At 37.0% G+C, this 16,524-nt stretch overlaps 1 protein-coding gene across 3 annotated transcripts in view; it reads left to right on the top strand.

Moving 5' to 3' along the window:
- Nucleotides 1–16,524, top strand: part of ROBO1 (roundabout guidance receptor 1) — a 742,961-nt gene that overhangs the window by 271,847 nt on the left and 454,590 nt on the right. The window contains exon 1 of one of the 3 annotated variants that reach the window (XM_080374483.1): nt 2,752–3,947. The exons of the other annotated variants lie outside the window; for them this stretch is intronic. Coding sequence (XP_080230609.1) covers nt 3,896–3,947 — 52 coding nt within the window. The 5' untranslated portion in view covers nt 2,752–3,895. Of the gene's footprint in view, nt 1–2,751; nt 3,948–16,524 lie in introns of those variants that run through there. 3 annotated transcript variants of the gene reach the window in all.

Raw genomic sequence — 16,524 nt, 5'->3', positions numbered from 1 at the left:
CTTTATTAATTAAAATAAATTAAGAACTATGCACCTCAGATTAGGAAGAGGATCTATTTATTTTATTCTGTTGCATCTGCACATCTTGTTCTTGGTGCCTATAGGAATAGGCTTCCTCTAATCAGTAACAGGCTGTTCTCACTGCACTTAGTCTGATCGATGATATAAGTAAATACCAAGTACCAGTACCCGTAGCTGTGGCGCATGAGTGGCGCAGCAGTATTTGGTTGAATATTTATAAGTATCTCACATCCCTATATGTTCAACAGCTATGCTCCTGCCTGAAAGAGGAAAAAACTTAAAAAAAAAAAAAAAGTTCATAATACTCGCAACACTGAGTCAGGCAGAAGGTTGAAGGTCAGGCTCGGGGGCAGCTGTGAACTTCTAAGGGAGACAGTTCAATAAAGAAAACCACAGTGCTGGGGGGCAGAGGAGATTTATTGCCAGACCAGTGGATTCTGCATCTGCTCTCTGGTTTCATATGGATCCAAAATCGGAGTTTTGGATTGCTTATCAGCTCCCATCTGAGCTTGTTTCATTCAGTCTTCTGTAGGTAGATAATTTATCTTTTTTAAGGCACAGGCACAGAAAGCACTGTGGGACTGTGATTTCATCAGTCCAGCTAGTGTGTTTGCAGCAGAAATCTTGATTTCTGTGAAAGTTGCTGATACCATATTGGGGAATAACTCCTGATGTAGCTGTAGCTGGATTGAGGGAAGGGAGCTAATACCACTGAGGAGCTTCCTGCATGTGTCGTGCACGTGCCCTAGCAGCTACTGAGAAATAAAGGAAGACCTGCTTCTCTCTTCTTTTGCTAGCAATGGCCTGTAAATAGTGTGCAACTGAGTCCCATTTGTGAAATTCTGGGGCTCCTAGCATATTTAGGTGGTTCTTCCTTGCTGATTTTGAATGTAAGTACCTTTTAATTAAAAGTTTCCCCAGAATAAATAAATATATATCATTTCTAAACATAATGGTAGGTAAAAGGTTACACATTTTGTGAATTGCAGATGTAGAAATTATTGTATGTTTTAAGAAGTAATTTTAAACAGAAGAACAACATTCAGAGTGCACTACAGACAATCAGAATCACATTAATGCTAACACGCACATTTGTTAACAAGATTAGATCTGGTGTTTAAAAAAACCCCACTTATTTCTCTTGTAACCACTTAAAATAAAAAAGAAACTTCTTTTTCTATTGCATTTTTTAAATAGAGTACATTTCAGTGGCACTGCTCAACTTTGTGATAGAAGCAAGAGCTACTACAGTGGAGCACATCCGATACTTGAAAATATGCTTTGAATTAACTTCCCTTGTTTGTTGCTGTGGTTTTTGCTTCCTTTTCTTTTCAAAGGCAAGTGCTTCTTGAAGATTTCTACAATTTCTGGGGAATGTGCTCTAAGGATTTTTGGGGTTTTTTTTTAGCATTCCCAGAAGATTGTTCTAAAGATATTTCCCTCCAGGGTTAGCAGGTGTGAGGATGAAATATCCATGCCTTTCTGCAATATCAGGTTTAGAATTTCTTAAGGGAATGAGACTGCAACCAAGATGGTTAATAGTTTGTTAAACCCTTTAAAGCCCGGAAGTTAACAGGGAAAACAGAGCAGCATTGGTGTGAGATGAAGCCCGTTTGGACTTCAGCTTCTCTTTTCTAATTGTCAGCTTTGGAAAAGCTTGGGTCACAGCATGTTGGGCAGACTTGGTGTTTGGGAAAGGCTGTTCAGTGAAATAGTCCAACATTTGCTCTTCAGCCACTGTTCCTTTGTTGAGATATGTTTCTGTAAAGCCGGCTGAGGTCTGTCTCCTAGCATTGTGATGGCATTTGATCACTTGGTTGCAAGGACAGCAGCATGCAGTGGGTTTCCACCAGCCCCTGGAGGCTGACCTTCTGCCTTATGGGGTGTTGCAAGTGTTATTGCGTTGTATCTTTTAGCACGTATCAGCAGTTCCTGTACAATTAGATGGACTGTCACTCAAACAGGCAGCTGAAAATAATACTGTTGATTTGTGTTCCTGCTGTAAATGAAGTAAAAACATGTCATGTTTGACCTAATGTTCACTTGTAAATTAAAGCTCTGTCTTCTTTTTAACTCTTCTCACTATCAGAAAAATGACTACAACATCCAAAAGTACACAACAATCTGAATTCATGTATGTAGGACTGACATGATCTATTAGTGTACTATACTGAATTCTTACAATGATGGGATTACCTGGCTTGAACAGAGCCATGCTAGGGAAAGCTCACTAAATTCAAAGAAAACTCCACGTAATATTTCACCTTTTGACCAAGCATTTCAAGCAATTATCAGGGTTTTTTTCCATACAAAACCAAAATCCTGCTTATAATTTTTGGAAGACTGTTTTTCTGAAATACTTCAAAACACACTGTTCTAAATTCTGCTTGGCTTTCAAACCAAACAGAGAGCTAGCTAATGATTATATTAATCATCCCAGTAAACAAACTCCTTTTTTCACTTCTGGTATCTCAGGGTTGATAGTGTGGCCAGCTGCCACTACATGTGGGGATAGTTTCTGTGATTTGGACACCTGTCAGCAAGAAACTGAAAACCACACAGAACACAAACCAGCTGCCATGTGTAATGATTTAATATTAACATACAACAAGGAGTTGGGGCATGTTTCTCTCTTTGTATTGCAATACAAAATAAACGGTATAGGTAAATCTCATGTAATATGCACTGTCAAGTGCTTTTTACATGAGATTAGTGTTTAATTGATTTAATTGATAAAAGGAAGGTTATTTTATGATCTCCTTGTTATATTAGGTTTTAAACTTCTTATACTGTCTGGCATGCTTCAGAAGGTAGTTTTTCCTTTAGTCCTGCAAACTCAAACCCAACTGTCTCTTTTCCAGAACATGCTGGAAATGCATGCCCGTGTGTGTCAGACTGGAACTGAGCCAGTGTCTTATCCATCAGTATTAAGAGCGTGACAGGGAGCTGTTCTGTGTGTGCGTGTATCTGTAGATCAGCACGTTATTGCACAGTATTTCAATCTGCTTATTTTTACATAATTCTGTTGCAAATGTTCATAGAGTTGTTAAAACCAGTATTTCTAGTTTGATAGTAAATCTTTACTAACCCTCCTTGTTTGCATTAATTTCATACACAACTGTCATGGGTTTTCCAAGCCTTAGAGAGCTGCATCCTGAAAGAAGCTGCTCTCACCTGTTTTCTTTACTGGTTGACACTCAGAAATGCAATGTGATGTGATAATCATTAAAATATAATGTTGAATTAAAAATAAGAAACAGTAATGTTGTTATCTCACAACAGATTATTCTGAGGGTAGTAGAGAAGTGCCACATTTCTTACATTTTCTATATAGAGGGCAGTGCTTTGCAAAATAGTAAGAAAGAAATTTTATGACTTGTCATCAGTGATGCTGTGCTCTCTTCCCTGTCTGCTTGTCTTACAAATTTTTGGCCATATCCTTAGAGGGTTAAGTCAAGGGTGGAGCATGGCAAGGTAATTCACTTCTTGTTTTAAAGCTAGCTTCATCAGTTTGACTTTGGGAACATTCCAAAATACATCCATTTGTACAGGTTGCCGGAGATGATTTAGTGGTTAGGGAGGGTCATGCTTTATTTTGCTTTCTGTTTAACTTAATTTCTGGTTTTATAATTTATAGTGAAGAAATCTAAGAGGTCTGGTTAAAACCCTTTTATTTTCTTCTGTGCAAATATTGACTAAAATAATTTTAACAATAAATCTAGTATTTGGACTTGGCAGAATAAGCTGTGCATTTCTAATCCGCTCAGTAAGGGAAGGTCTAACACTGGAGTGAGAGAGTGGGAGAGAGGAAAGCAGCAATGTCCTATAAATGTGGAAGTACACCAGTTCTGACCTCGCAGGAATGTGAAGTCCCATGAACCTGATGGTATCTTTTACTGATGCCTGTGCCATTTTATGGAAATGTAGTAAGTAATGTATGCTCCAATAGTCCATTATTTATTTATTTATTTATTTTATTCAGCTGCTTTGGATGGTGTAAGGCGGTCCCATAAAATGCATCCAACTACACATTTCACTGCTTTACTTCATCAAGTACACAATTGAAAAAGGAATTGTTTATGGATTGTTAGTCTTCCTTTCGGTGTTCACTAGCTGGAAACAAGGTATCAGAAATATTCAACAGTGTATTATTTTTAGTAAACTGCTTCAGTTCAAAAAGCTATGCTGGAGCACTAGCTTTTAAAAGCCCTTGAGATGTTGATTTCTTTACTGCTGGGATTGGCTCCAAAACAGAGCATGGGCTGTATGTTTTGCTAAAATAATGTGGGTAATTTAAGTGATTGTGTCCATAAACTGTGCAGGCTCATTCATAAAGAAAGCTTCTATTTATCTGGTTTTAGGAATGTTGCTTGTATTCCCAGGCATGGCTCCTTAGGGAAGGGAAAGTGTTGGCTCCTCAGTGATACCGTATTTCACACTGAAGGGTTACACATTTTCAGGAGGATAATAAATGTGCCCAAAGTGACAGAGCTGACATGTAGAAATCTGGAAGTGTTTTTGAATAAGCTATTCACAGGGTACAGCCAGGTTTTCATCTGAATCTATAATATGTTAGTTTTAGACTGAGTCAGTTCTAATTCATTTTTATACAGATTATACCTTCCTAAGCTTAATTACCATTCTTACTCTAATATGTCCCTGAAGAGCAGCTGTTTTACTACAATTACTGAAAAAGAAAAGAATGAAATTCTGTGACAGTAAACTAGGCTCCTCAACCATACTATATGCATTTTGGGGATCTGGTTTTTGCTGGCTTTCTTTTTCCTCTGGTGAATGAAAGATAGTTCCCATGTCATTATGAATTTAACAATCAAGCTCTTAGGAGTCAGAACAAAATTCTTTTCTGTTAATCTTATTGATATAATTAAGAGAGGGATACTCTTGAATTCAACTCATTTATTTTTTGTTACAGTAGGCTTAGGATACTTTTCAAATACTAAACATTAAGCAGTGTTTTCAGCATAGATGCCATCATTGGTTGTATCTTCTAAGGGTTGTCTTTGTTGGTTTTTTTTTGTTATTTGTTTTTTTTTTTTTTTAAATATCTGGAGTAGAATTATTAAGTGAAATGGTGCATTCATTAAAGTAATTATTTTAAATATCTTCAATTAGTGGTAAGTATCTGTGTGGAACGTACATCTGGAATGTAATTAGTAAATTAAATTGGGGCTGTACTGCGTGACTACAGATTTTAATCCAAATATTTACATGATATTATCCAAGCGCCCAAAGCAAAATCAAAGCTGTAAGATCTGAGTTCCTGAACACAGGTAATGAGAAAGATGATGAACTTCCAGAAAAAAATGATCTTAACCTTAAAGTTAGGTCAGGCTTGAGATACCAGTAAAACACAGGTGGTCCTTTAGATTGCAAATGAAAAATAGAAAATTTTTTTTAAAAAAATTTATGTGTACATATATAATTTCAAATAGCTGTGGCAGGGAAGTGATCCTCTATTCAGGCTCTAGCCTTATTCTTTTTCCGTCCGTGATCGACAGTAAGCAGGATTTCTGGATGAGCTACACCTCTACTGTAAAGAGTGGAGCAGAAGGTAAAAAAAATAAAAATAAAAATCATACACAATGGTGCAAAATGACCCCTTCCCTTCCAGTTCTGCAACTTCTGTCTCTTGATGCCAAACTTAAAAATAGCTGGTTATGAATTTTTATTTCCTGATAAGAAATCACACTTTTGTATGGTGCATATCTCTATTAGCCCTGTGAGTGGGAAGGAGCCACAGCCATTTCAGACTCTGCCTAGCAGGCCTTCTTATTTGTAGATTTTTGCGTTCCCGATGTTTTCATTCATTTGGTGTACTGTCCTCAAAGGTACTTGAAGGTGGTGATTAGGAGAGAACTGCTAGAATATCTTCTGGTGAAGGTTCCACTTGTAATAGGAAAATGCTCAGATAGGAGAAATCATTTGGTACAATTTACTGTACAAAACAGTTTTCAAAGGAAGACATTACTTTTTTTATTCAAAAATATTCTCTACCAGAGTATGAGATGCCCAAGTGTAATTCCCAGCAAAATTATTAACTGCATTAGTCTAGGTGATTCTGTAATTGCTTAAATGATAGAAATAGCTGATAGAATACATCTAGTCAGGCAATTCAGCATTTTTGAAAGTCCATACTTTTTTTTTCTTGTGAGATTTTATTATTAGCCTAGAAACACTGGATAATTCATGTGGAGTAAAATTGGGAGTGTCATGCCATGAAGTTTAGATTGGTCGCTACCCTGGGACACAGCTCTCTTAGTGATCGGTGGAGTCTTGAATATTTGAGTCTTGATGGAAGCTAAAAGGCCGGTGTGGTGAGCCTGAGCAAGGGGACAGCGAGTGCTTCCCTTGTCCAGAGACAAGGCTTGTCTCCTGGCATGTAAAGGAGTGGGACCCAAGCCTGGCTGTTTACGGGATGTGGAGATAGCTGAGCGTGTGTTGGGGGAGAGGAAGAGGGCAGACCTGCTCACCCAGGCCAGCGAGACACGCTCTGTCCCTCAGGGTTTTCAGTTTGGTGCAGGTGCAGAGCAGAGAGAGAAAACAGTTGCAAAGGTGCCAAGATCATATTCCTTGTTCACCCCAAATCAGATCAGATTTGAGACATTTAAGGTAATTTCACAGTATTATTATTTCTCAGCTTTACCACATTGCATGCAATGAAACAGCATTTTGTTTAGATTTGGGATGACTGTGTTCCCTCACTCATAAATGTTCTTCTAGGTTCTCACATCCAGTTTCTAAAGGCACGTATATTGCTTGTGCTTAGGATCCAGAGTTCAAAGCTGTAATTGAGAAGTCCCAGCTACTTGAGAATCATCGGGGAGGAGGCACTGCAAAGCACTTTGCATGAGAATTGGTCATTCACTGATATCTTCTCCTCCTTGCTGTCTCCCCATGGGCTACCTTACCAGCCCATTCGCCTGTGAAAATCATCTTCCCTAGCTGCACTCTGATAATGCTCTCAAGGGTAGAATTAGTATCAGAATAGTATATGCTTTGTAATTTCTCATCCCATCTCACTTTTGGTTTCTGCCTCACAAAGGCAACCCTACAGTATTACATTTTTAAGGTGTGCAAGAGACTAGCATCTACTAATTTGATGTGATTTAAATGCCAAAGGTATTTATGTCTTTTCAAAAATGTTGCCCTATTTCACACTTACCACAACATAGTTGTGGCATTAATGGCAGAGTTCAGGTCATCGTGTCTTGGTGTCTGTTGAAAGTAGGACTTGAGCTTTGCATTCTCTGGGGCACAGCCTTTGACAGGCTCCCCAGATTTTAGGATAGTCTAAAGTCATAATTATACAGAATGCGTGCCATGCAAACAGCAGCTGCCCAGACCATAAAGGAGCATTTCTTGCTAGATAACCATAGAGGTCACTGAGAGAAACTTTGAGAGAAATTACCCTTTTAGTCAAGTAAGTTGATTTTTTTTGTGGATCCTGTTCCTATGAAGCTACACTTTCTAAAATACTTGGTGTCTATACATGGCTAGCTTCAACATTATATTATTAAGTATCTCAATGGAATATTTAAGCAGTAAAAAAGAATACAGTTTGAAATTATTTACATTTATATAAAGGCACTTATAATTTAACTTACATTGTTTTTAACTAACCTGAATGTTGTATCAAACCACTATTTTCATATGTTAGAAGCTAAGTATAATTTATTGACTTAGACTGCCTCCAGCTATGACAGATGAATTCATGTGACATAAGTACCTTAAAAAGGAAAATAAAAAAGATGAAAACAATTGTATAGCTAATAGAAATAAAAATCAATATATAATAAAGGAAGAGGTATGTAGTATAAAAAGCACAAAGTCAGCACAAATCAAGGACATTGATGAAAACCTACGGATAGCTTCAGCATGTGGAATCAGCAATTCTGTGACAGATAAGTAGCTCATACAACTCTTACAAGGCATTAAAAAGACACATTTGCAAAGGACTGTGTAAATCTGTAATATTTTATTAATAAGTTCTAATATTAGACAAACAATAAATGTCTTGGCAGAAATTTCTCCATATTATATCAGTGAATTTAAGCTTAGTTTTCCTTTTAGGAAAATGAAAATTAGGTTAGCAGTGAATAAGGTTACTGTTACCTATGGTCACAGATGAGGCTCCTGACTTGCACAAGCTGATGAGACCTAGATGCATGACAGAAGCATTACTAGCTGCGTTTTCCACGGAGACTAGGCAGGTATGAGTCACCACAGGTATGGTGACATGAGGTCTGACATGAACTCAAAACGATTGAATCCAAAGGGATAATACCCATTACCTCAGGGCAACGTGGCCACCAGGCACCACACGTGAAAACCAAATAAAGAAAAAAATATATAATACTTTATTGTAAACATTTCTCAAAACTAAGGGCCATTAAAAAGATCTGTCAGAATTTAATGAACAGGAATTATTTCTGCAATTTGGAAAAAAAGAAATCTGCATTTTTCTATAATCTCTTTGCATTTCTCATTACACTTTCCTTTTCTTATTACTTTTTTATTATCCCCTATGGCACATCTAGACCTAAAACATACACTTTAAATTACACCTGAGTAATAGTAGTTGTCACACTTAACTATATTTCGTCTGAAGTTTACATCAAAACCTGAATTGTGCTCATAGAAATAAAATGGGAGTAAGAATTTATAAATAATTGATATTTGAGAACTTACTCAGTTTGGAACTTTATCTGAAATTAATTTCATGAATACTACATACTTCATTCTTTCCAATTCTGTTTTGGGACACATGACTTCTGCTTGCATCTTGAGTTATAATGGGGAGGCATATCTTTAAAGATTTTCAGAAGCTGGCATTCTGATGCAGTGTTGAATTTGGGATTATAACCTTATTCACTGCTGGTTTGGGGAAATGGGTATATCCATTTTAATACAGATATAAAAAAAAGTGTTCTGTATATATTGAGCATCTTTTCCCCGTACTGTCTCAGAAATGCAAGGGAAGCTATTGCTAATTTGAAGACACTTTCAGCACTGTTTCCACCCAGCTTTTGCAATATGATTAGTCCCACTAGCTGTGCTGATCAGACTTGTGTACAGCTGAGAGGAAACCACACGTATGTGCTGTGGTAATGGGAGGGAAACCATGAAGACGAAGTCCCATTCCACTCCCAACCCTTGACTAGTCCCTGAAGAATCAAAAAGGAAGCCACAGCTCTCGGTCAGGTTTTCTAATGTAGTTTATGTCAAGGCAACCCAGCAGCTATATAGCTGTAGGGAGAGAGATACCTAGCGTATGAAAGTAATGTGCAGTGCACAGCAAGTTTGTGACCTTTCAACCACACAGCTTTAAGTGTTCTCTACATAGTCCGTCACCAAACACGCAGGTAGAATTCTATGTGACGTGCTCACAGTATCTTTTTCATTATTTTTCAGCTTAGATTTTATATTGTGAATCCTCATAATGAACAGCAATGTGTTTAAACAGAAAATAAATTTAAAGGTGATGTCTCTCTCCTGCCTGGGACTAGGTGATTTGCATGGCTCTTTCCTCTTAGAGCAGAATTTGTTTTCAGGAGGACCAAGTTCCATTTGTGCCTTTACAGACTAAAAGCCATAAGGGAAAGGAATGCACATCAGATGTTTGTATCAAGGTGGTTTGGTTTTTTGTTTGGTTTTTTTTTTTTTTATGTCAGTACTCAGCAATTAATAGTGAAGCATTTAAGTAGTTAGGAAGCATAGCAGTTTCCGGAGCAAGCATGTCCTTAAAAATAAATGAGCTGTGGCAAGTCAGCCAGAGAGAGATTCTAAAGGGAATCATGAATAGAGGTCCATAAAGAAGACTTTTAAATGATGGAAATAATTATTGCACTTTAAATTACTAAGACTACTTATTTTGCAAGCATGAAATAAAATCTTCCTCCAAAACTGGTGGATTTGTTTTAATTAAGACAAGTATAAACCTAGTAGTATTTTAGTGTATTAAGATTAAGACAGATTAATACACATATCTGAAAGTAAGCTGGGTTTTTTCTGGTTTGTTTTGCTTTTGTTTTTACTGGCCTAAAACATTGCGTACAGGCTTTTCCTTACTATGGTAAAAGCTTTGCAACTTTTAAAAGTTTTTTTAATCAAAAGCATTTAAATATAAATTTCAGCAACCCTTTGACTAGCATAATAATATTATCTTTTACTGAATTATTGAAATATAGAGGAAGATTGATATTGCAGTAATAGAAAAAATAATACACAAGGAGTAGAACTCATTCTAACATGGGATGATAAGAGTCTGCTCTGTCCTGGAATTGTGAATGTCATTAAGAAATGCTGAGAATGGAATTTCAAAAGTGCAGTTGAAGTAATACAATATTTATGATGATAAAGAATGTACCATTGGCTTCCCACATAATCCCTTGAGGCTCGTTGGCTGCATAATTAACGTAGATATAAATTAGATTTCAGTAAAATCAGATGGCAGTTTCATTTTTTTTAGCAAAAAGACAAAGACTATCAAAAGACAAGTACCAGAAAACTTAGTAACATATGACTACCTTTTTTTTGCCTATATATAAATGGCACACTATCATGTGTTGAAGGGGCAAAAGTGGTGGTGGACTAAAGCTGCTTTTGTGTGGCTGATGGCTAAAAGCAGGAGACTGCTGACTGTGTGATAAAGAGTGATTGCTGCAGTCACTGGTGAAGAGGTTTGAATATTGCACTGATTGATTGTTTGCCCCTGTGAACATGTGGCATCCCATTAGAAAGCTTAATCATCAAAGTCAAAAGTCACTAACTTAAATGGAATATAACTTTAAAAAGTGGACTTACCCGTTAAAGTTAACAGTGCAGTAAGCTTTGTGTGCAGCCTATATATGGCCTTAAAAATTCCTTTTAGGACTGGAATTATTGGAACCAAACCGTCAATATGTCAAGTCATTATGTATTGCCTCCTCATCTGCCTGAGCTGTTCTCATTAAACATGTCCGTTAACTGGTGTGGGCCAGAAGTGACATCGGTAAAGCAGGCACGGGTTTTAGAGGCAAAAGTAGGATATTTTGAATATGAAATACAGTTACTAAATATTGACTATTTTAGGCTTTTGGCTGCTTTCCCAGTATTATTGACAGTTGCCTTCGTTTCCCTAAGGAAAGACCTCATCCCGGTTGAAATCAATGGGAAATTTGGCTCTGCCTTAAGTATAGCCAGGAGCTCCTTTTCAATGCCTGACACTTAAGTGAATGCAAGGGAGTAAAATCTTAAATCGAAATGTTTAGCCTAAAAGTTTAAGAATGCTGTTCATTTGTGAGGTCTAAGTCTACTAAATAGTTTCTCCACGAGAAGCTGTTTGGGATATGTGTCCATCAATTGCCCATATGGAATAATCTCCTTGCAACATAATAGGTATGAAATGAGGTGGTACTTTGTGGCTTATTGAGAAAAACCTCAGATTTTCTGTGGTGTTCAAATCAACCATGGCTGCCTGGAAAGTTAGTTGTTTTTACCTGGTGGAGCCTGAGACAGATGCCTTTATAAACTTTAACGCAGGCTGGTAATTTGTCTATGTGAAAAGAATAAAAATGCAAGATTGTATTTTCATTTCTCACTATAATAAGCAATTATTGACTCCCGTTTCCTTGGCATAGTGTAAAGATTTATTAGCATCCAAAATTAATATTGATCAAAACTAAGACGGTGGGTCAATGAATATTAAATAAAGGTATTTTCATCTTCCCAAGGTTAAACTAAGATTTCACTCTGTGAATTCTGTCATCAAGATTTTGCCTCAGGTTTCAGATATGCTGAAAATGTAATTGTAGGTGCAGGACTCTAATTCTAGATGTGTTTTCGTATGCAACATCATGTTTCAAGCAGTTTTAAGACAGATGGAAATGATTATCAAAATCATGCAAGCTGTTAAAAAAAAAAAGGGGGTGGGGTGGGGGTGGGGGTGTGGAGACTGAAATTTTACTGTACACAACAGGTTTGCCTACAGTGCTATATCATATCCTGGCCATGACTGACATGATGGCAGATGCCCTGATGGTGGATTATCTAATCACAATATTTGTATACCATGGCCCTATAGAGCCTATCATGTCTGCAACACCTTGATGTGAGAAGGAAGTCTGTTGAACTGGGAAGCTCTACATTGCCATTGCCTCCACAGATCGTTTCTCCAATTTATCTATTCTTAAAACTGCCTCTACTCAATTTTTTTTAATTCTTTGGTTCTAGCCTTTTCCCCTGCAAATTATAAACATGGCTTCTATTAATGGTCATGGTCCCTGACCTAAATCCTTCACTTTAGTGTAGATTAACAAAGCATCTTTCTGAAATACACATTTTTTTCTTTATTTTTTAAAGGTAATTTGAGTTTTAATTTGAAAGATGTGGTTTGAAGTTTTTACTGGTATAAAATACCTTCACTGGGACGCACATGAGGATCTGTTTGGCCTGATGTTTTGAAGTGTTAGTTGTGCACTTTGGCAAATGCTGTCAGGACTTGCCTCTTATAACCGTTTGTTTACAGCTTCTCTACTGAATTTAGTAACTAAAGAAGAGAATATGGACATTTTCTTGAGTGTCAAAAAACCCCCACAAAAGTCTGCTGCTTAAAATGGTCATCTTCAATGAAAATTGAACTCGGTGCTTAGACCTAAAGAATGTCTTTAAAGTGTCTTTGTGTTGCCATTATGTGAACAAAGAACTATTTTAATTTCTGATTTCCACACTGAGGTTTTTTGGCCTTATGATGGACTACAAAGCTAGACCATTGCTGATGTGCAGCCAGTCCATGGACTAAGATAGCTGTTTAAATATTTCCTGCATAAAATGTGATGGGGGCAAAATAAAATTGTAAGGTTGGTCAAGATACAACTCTAAAAAAGAGAATTGTGCTGGCAGTTAAGACACAGGATTTGTCTCCCACTTCTGCTGTTAACAGAAGGATGAGCAGGTTTTGGTTTTATTCTCACCTTTTCCTGTCTCTTTTTCCTGTATTTCTTTGTCTTAACTGTCTAGATGTAGAGATCTCTTTCAGAGTCCTCAGTACTGAGGAATGTATAATACTACAAGCAAAGGAAAATTAAGTCTGTATTTAGATGAGTATATTCATTAGAGCAGATAGCTTCAGACCGATGCCTTATTGTTTAAAGATGATCTCCAAAGGCCGAGGAATGAGGCTGCTGCCCTACATACCACATTGCAGTGTGTGCTGAATACACATAAAGGACAAGGCCCAGAAGTCATCATGAAAGTTTCATGGTGGGAATGAGAAACAATGTGTTAGATGCAGGCATATAACAGAGAGAGCTACAGAGTTTTGTATTACCAGTAATGCCAGGTCCCATTCCAGTTTCCTGGGATCTGTTGTAGCCCATGTGAGGCCTGGGATTTTAAGAGTGGGGTGAGAGGAAAGGAGCATGGAGTCTGTCCTTCCCCCCTACTTCTCCAGTGCTCTTATGGCCCTTCTTCAGACCTCCAGTACCTGCAATAGAACCAGCCCATTAAGAAGAGGTAAGGCTGGGAGAAGATGACGTCCAATGACCAGGAAGTTTATTCCACCTCCTCCTGGTTACGTTACATCATCTTATTCACAGCACTCTCCTGATCTATGCCAAAGCTGTCTCCTCTGAGCAAAGAGAAAGGTCACTGACTCCACAAAGCTGTCTTTCTGCGGTCGCTTTTTTAGCATCCCCTGAAGTTAGGAAAGGGAGTAGGCTTGCCCTGGCAGACACACCTCACCTATTTTTCCTGGTGCTCAGGAAGTTATTGAAGAAAACTGGGGACAATAAGCAACACATTTATTCTGCCCCATTGCAGGCTGAGGCTGTTCCTCCAAAATGAAATGCAAAGCAAAAATTATTTTTTAAAATAGCCGATGGTAATAGCTTGCCCTGTGTGCCAACTAGAAAATAGGAAGGGCTTATATGGCTGAGCCACCCTCCTGTTTTTGGACTGATTTTTTGAAGCAAAGCAATTACATGCTCTCACATGTATTAGGTTAATTTAAAACACAATTTTGCCCTTGTAACATGATGACTTAAGAGATGTATTTTGCTCAAAGTTACTAATTCAATGAGAATTCTCTATTTCAATGTCATGTCTGAAAATTCAAGTACCAAAACTGAGTGCAAACACATGGGTTTGAGATGACAGATTTGCCTTTAATGCTCAACTTCTGTCAAGAAAAGTCCCTGATTTGTATTCATTTCCTGTTTCCTTTCTTCATTCTGCATTTGGGTAAAAGCTTGAAAAGTCCCTTATTCTCACTGACTTTCTTATCTTAATTTCTCTTTGATCCTTTTTTTTTAGTTCCTTTTTCCTTTTAACCTTTCTTTAGCTGTACATGTTGTCTAAAGCTGTTATTCTCTCCAAAAATCCCTTCTCTTTCCTCAAGATAATTTCTGTCCTTGAATAAAACTTTCAAAGTAGCTTGAGTCCCATATTCAGAAGCTATAATTACTTAGAAGCCTTTTCTCTTTGAGAATCATTGAACTAAATATTAATTTAATAATTTCAAATGATTTATGTTCTAAACTCACTTTTGTAATCTTCAAAATTTTGGCACCTTTTAATTTTTCCCAGTTGTATGTAGTTCTTTCCCTCTTTCCCTTCCTCACCCCCCCCCCCCTTTTTTTTTTTTTTTCTTTACAATGAAGTCTTCTGTTTTTTTATGTCCATTTTCTTAATTTGTCAATTTGTCTGTCACGTTAATTCCCAGTTTTTTCGTATCTGTGTCCTCTACGTTTTGGGGTTATTTTTTTATCCAGTGTCATATTCAGCTTGCTTCCCCAACCCCCCACCCCCATCCCCCTTATACAATCCCATCACACTTCCTACATCACTTTTTTCTAACTTTCATCTGGTCTTCCCTTTCAAGTGTGTGCAAGAGCAATGGTGGTATCTCAACAAAGGGAAGAAAAAACTCTGTATGTCAGCCAAATATAGCATTCTGTTAAGCTTCTCTTATTCTTTTCATAAGACAACCTCTTCATATCAGTTTTCCAGCTCATATTTTTTAAATGCATGCTATACAAATGTCTCTTAAGGGAGAATTTTTGAACCTCTGCAAGGTAAGTTGACAGCCTCAGAAGGGAAAATTTTAATACCTTCATTAAGCATGGCTACAAGGCAAAGATACTCTTCCATCTCCAGCCAATTCCCCAAGCACTTTCTTTCCTAAGTTATTCTTTCTACAAAATGGTATGAAGTTATGAGTCTTTTTTGCATTTATGGTAGCCTGCTACACTATAAATTACAGTCTGAGATTTTTAACCTGTTGGTTTCTTCTACAGATACTTTAACAACTTTTATAACTGAAAAAACTTCCTGAGAATTATGCAGTAAAATTTGACATCCCTAAAACTGCACCAGTGTACAAAATTCATGATGTGTGTGTTTCCTATGGAAAGAAAACGTTGGATCTATTTAAACCGAAGCATTATAGGGAAGTAGTATAAATACAAATTAGGTTAAGAGATTATTCATCCTAAATCAACTAACGCCTTTAACTTCCAAAAGAATTGAATATTAAGCCTACAAATGTTTTTTCTTTGTATGACTATACAGTATGTTATATTAATATGTTAGAGTGAGATAATGATTTAAATTTTTAAAAGAGGTTACACCTCTTCTAGTATTTTACATGTTTATTGGTTCCGCCTTCCGTTTCTAATAGGCACCAATATTTCTTAAATTAGGCCAAGACAGTAGTTTTGTTAGAAATGTGATAAAATTGACCTGATTAAGTTATGAATTGTGAATTATTTGTGGGTGGAAGATCTGAGTATGAGGGAGACTTTGAACATAAAAGATAAAGTGTATTCTAGCAAAGGTATGCTCCAATGGAACAAGTTCTTCAGATGAAGGTTGGGTAGGGCTGGATCTCAGCTGTGAGTCCTTGATCATCTGTTATATTAGATGGTTAGATGGATAAAGCAAGAATTAAGCTTCTTAGAAATCAACTAAAATGCAAGTAGATGTAAGGATTGTTTCCTTATGTGCATATGCTTTTGTATAGACCTGCTCATACTTGATGTTTTAGGTGTAATGAATAGATTGCTTAATTACTTTTACTTTAACATGACTTGGGTGTCAAGAGGAGTTTCAGATTATCTGACAAGCTAGAGGTATGATATGACAAGTCCTAAAATCAAGGACCTGGAAAGTTCTTCTATTCTGGTATTAGCAGCTTAAGATACAAGCCTACAATGGGAGCAAGCCTCCTTCTCACATGGTTCTAAAAGAGGTTTAAGCTGGTAAAGCAAACCACTGGTGTGGAAGAGGACTTTTTTTCTAGCTCATCAGTTGACTCTTCAACACATAACTGCAAAAACAAGGACAGCCTCCAGATCCTCTTTCAAGGATGTAGCTACAAATTGGTATGCATTACTCCTGAGTTACTAATATCATTGAGAAGTTATTTACTTATTTATCATTTAAGATCTCATTGATTACTGAATGGATAAGATGCATTACTGTATGTCAAAGTTTTATTTCTAAAGT

Source organism: Falco punctatus, assembly GCF_963210335.1.
Source record: "Falco punctatus genome assembly, chromosome: 2".
NCBI lineage: Eukaryota > Metazoa > Chordata > Aves > Falconiformes > Falconidae > Falco > Falco punctatus.
Note: the sequence above shows the minus strand (reverse complement) of the source record. Positions and strands in the feature narration are given on the sequence as shown.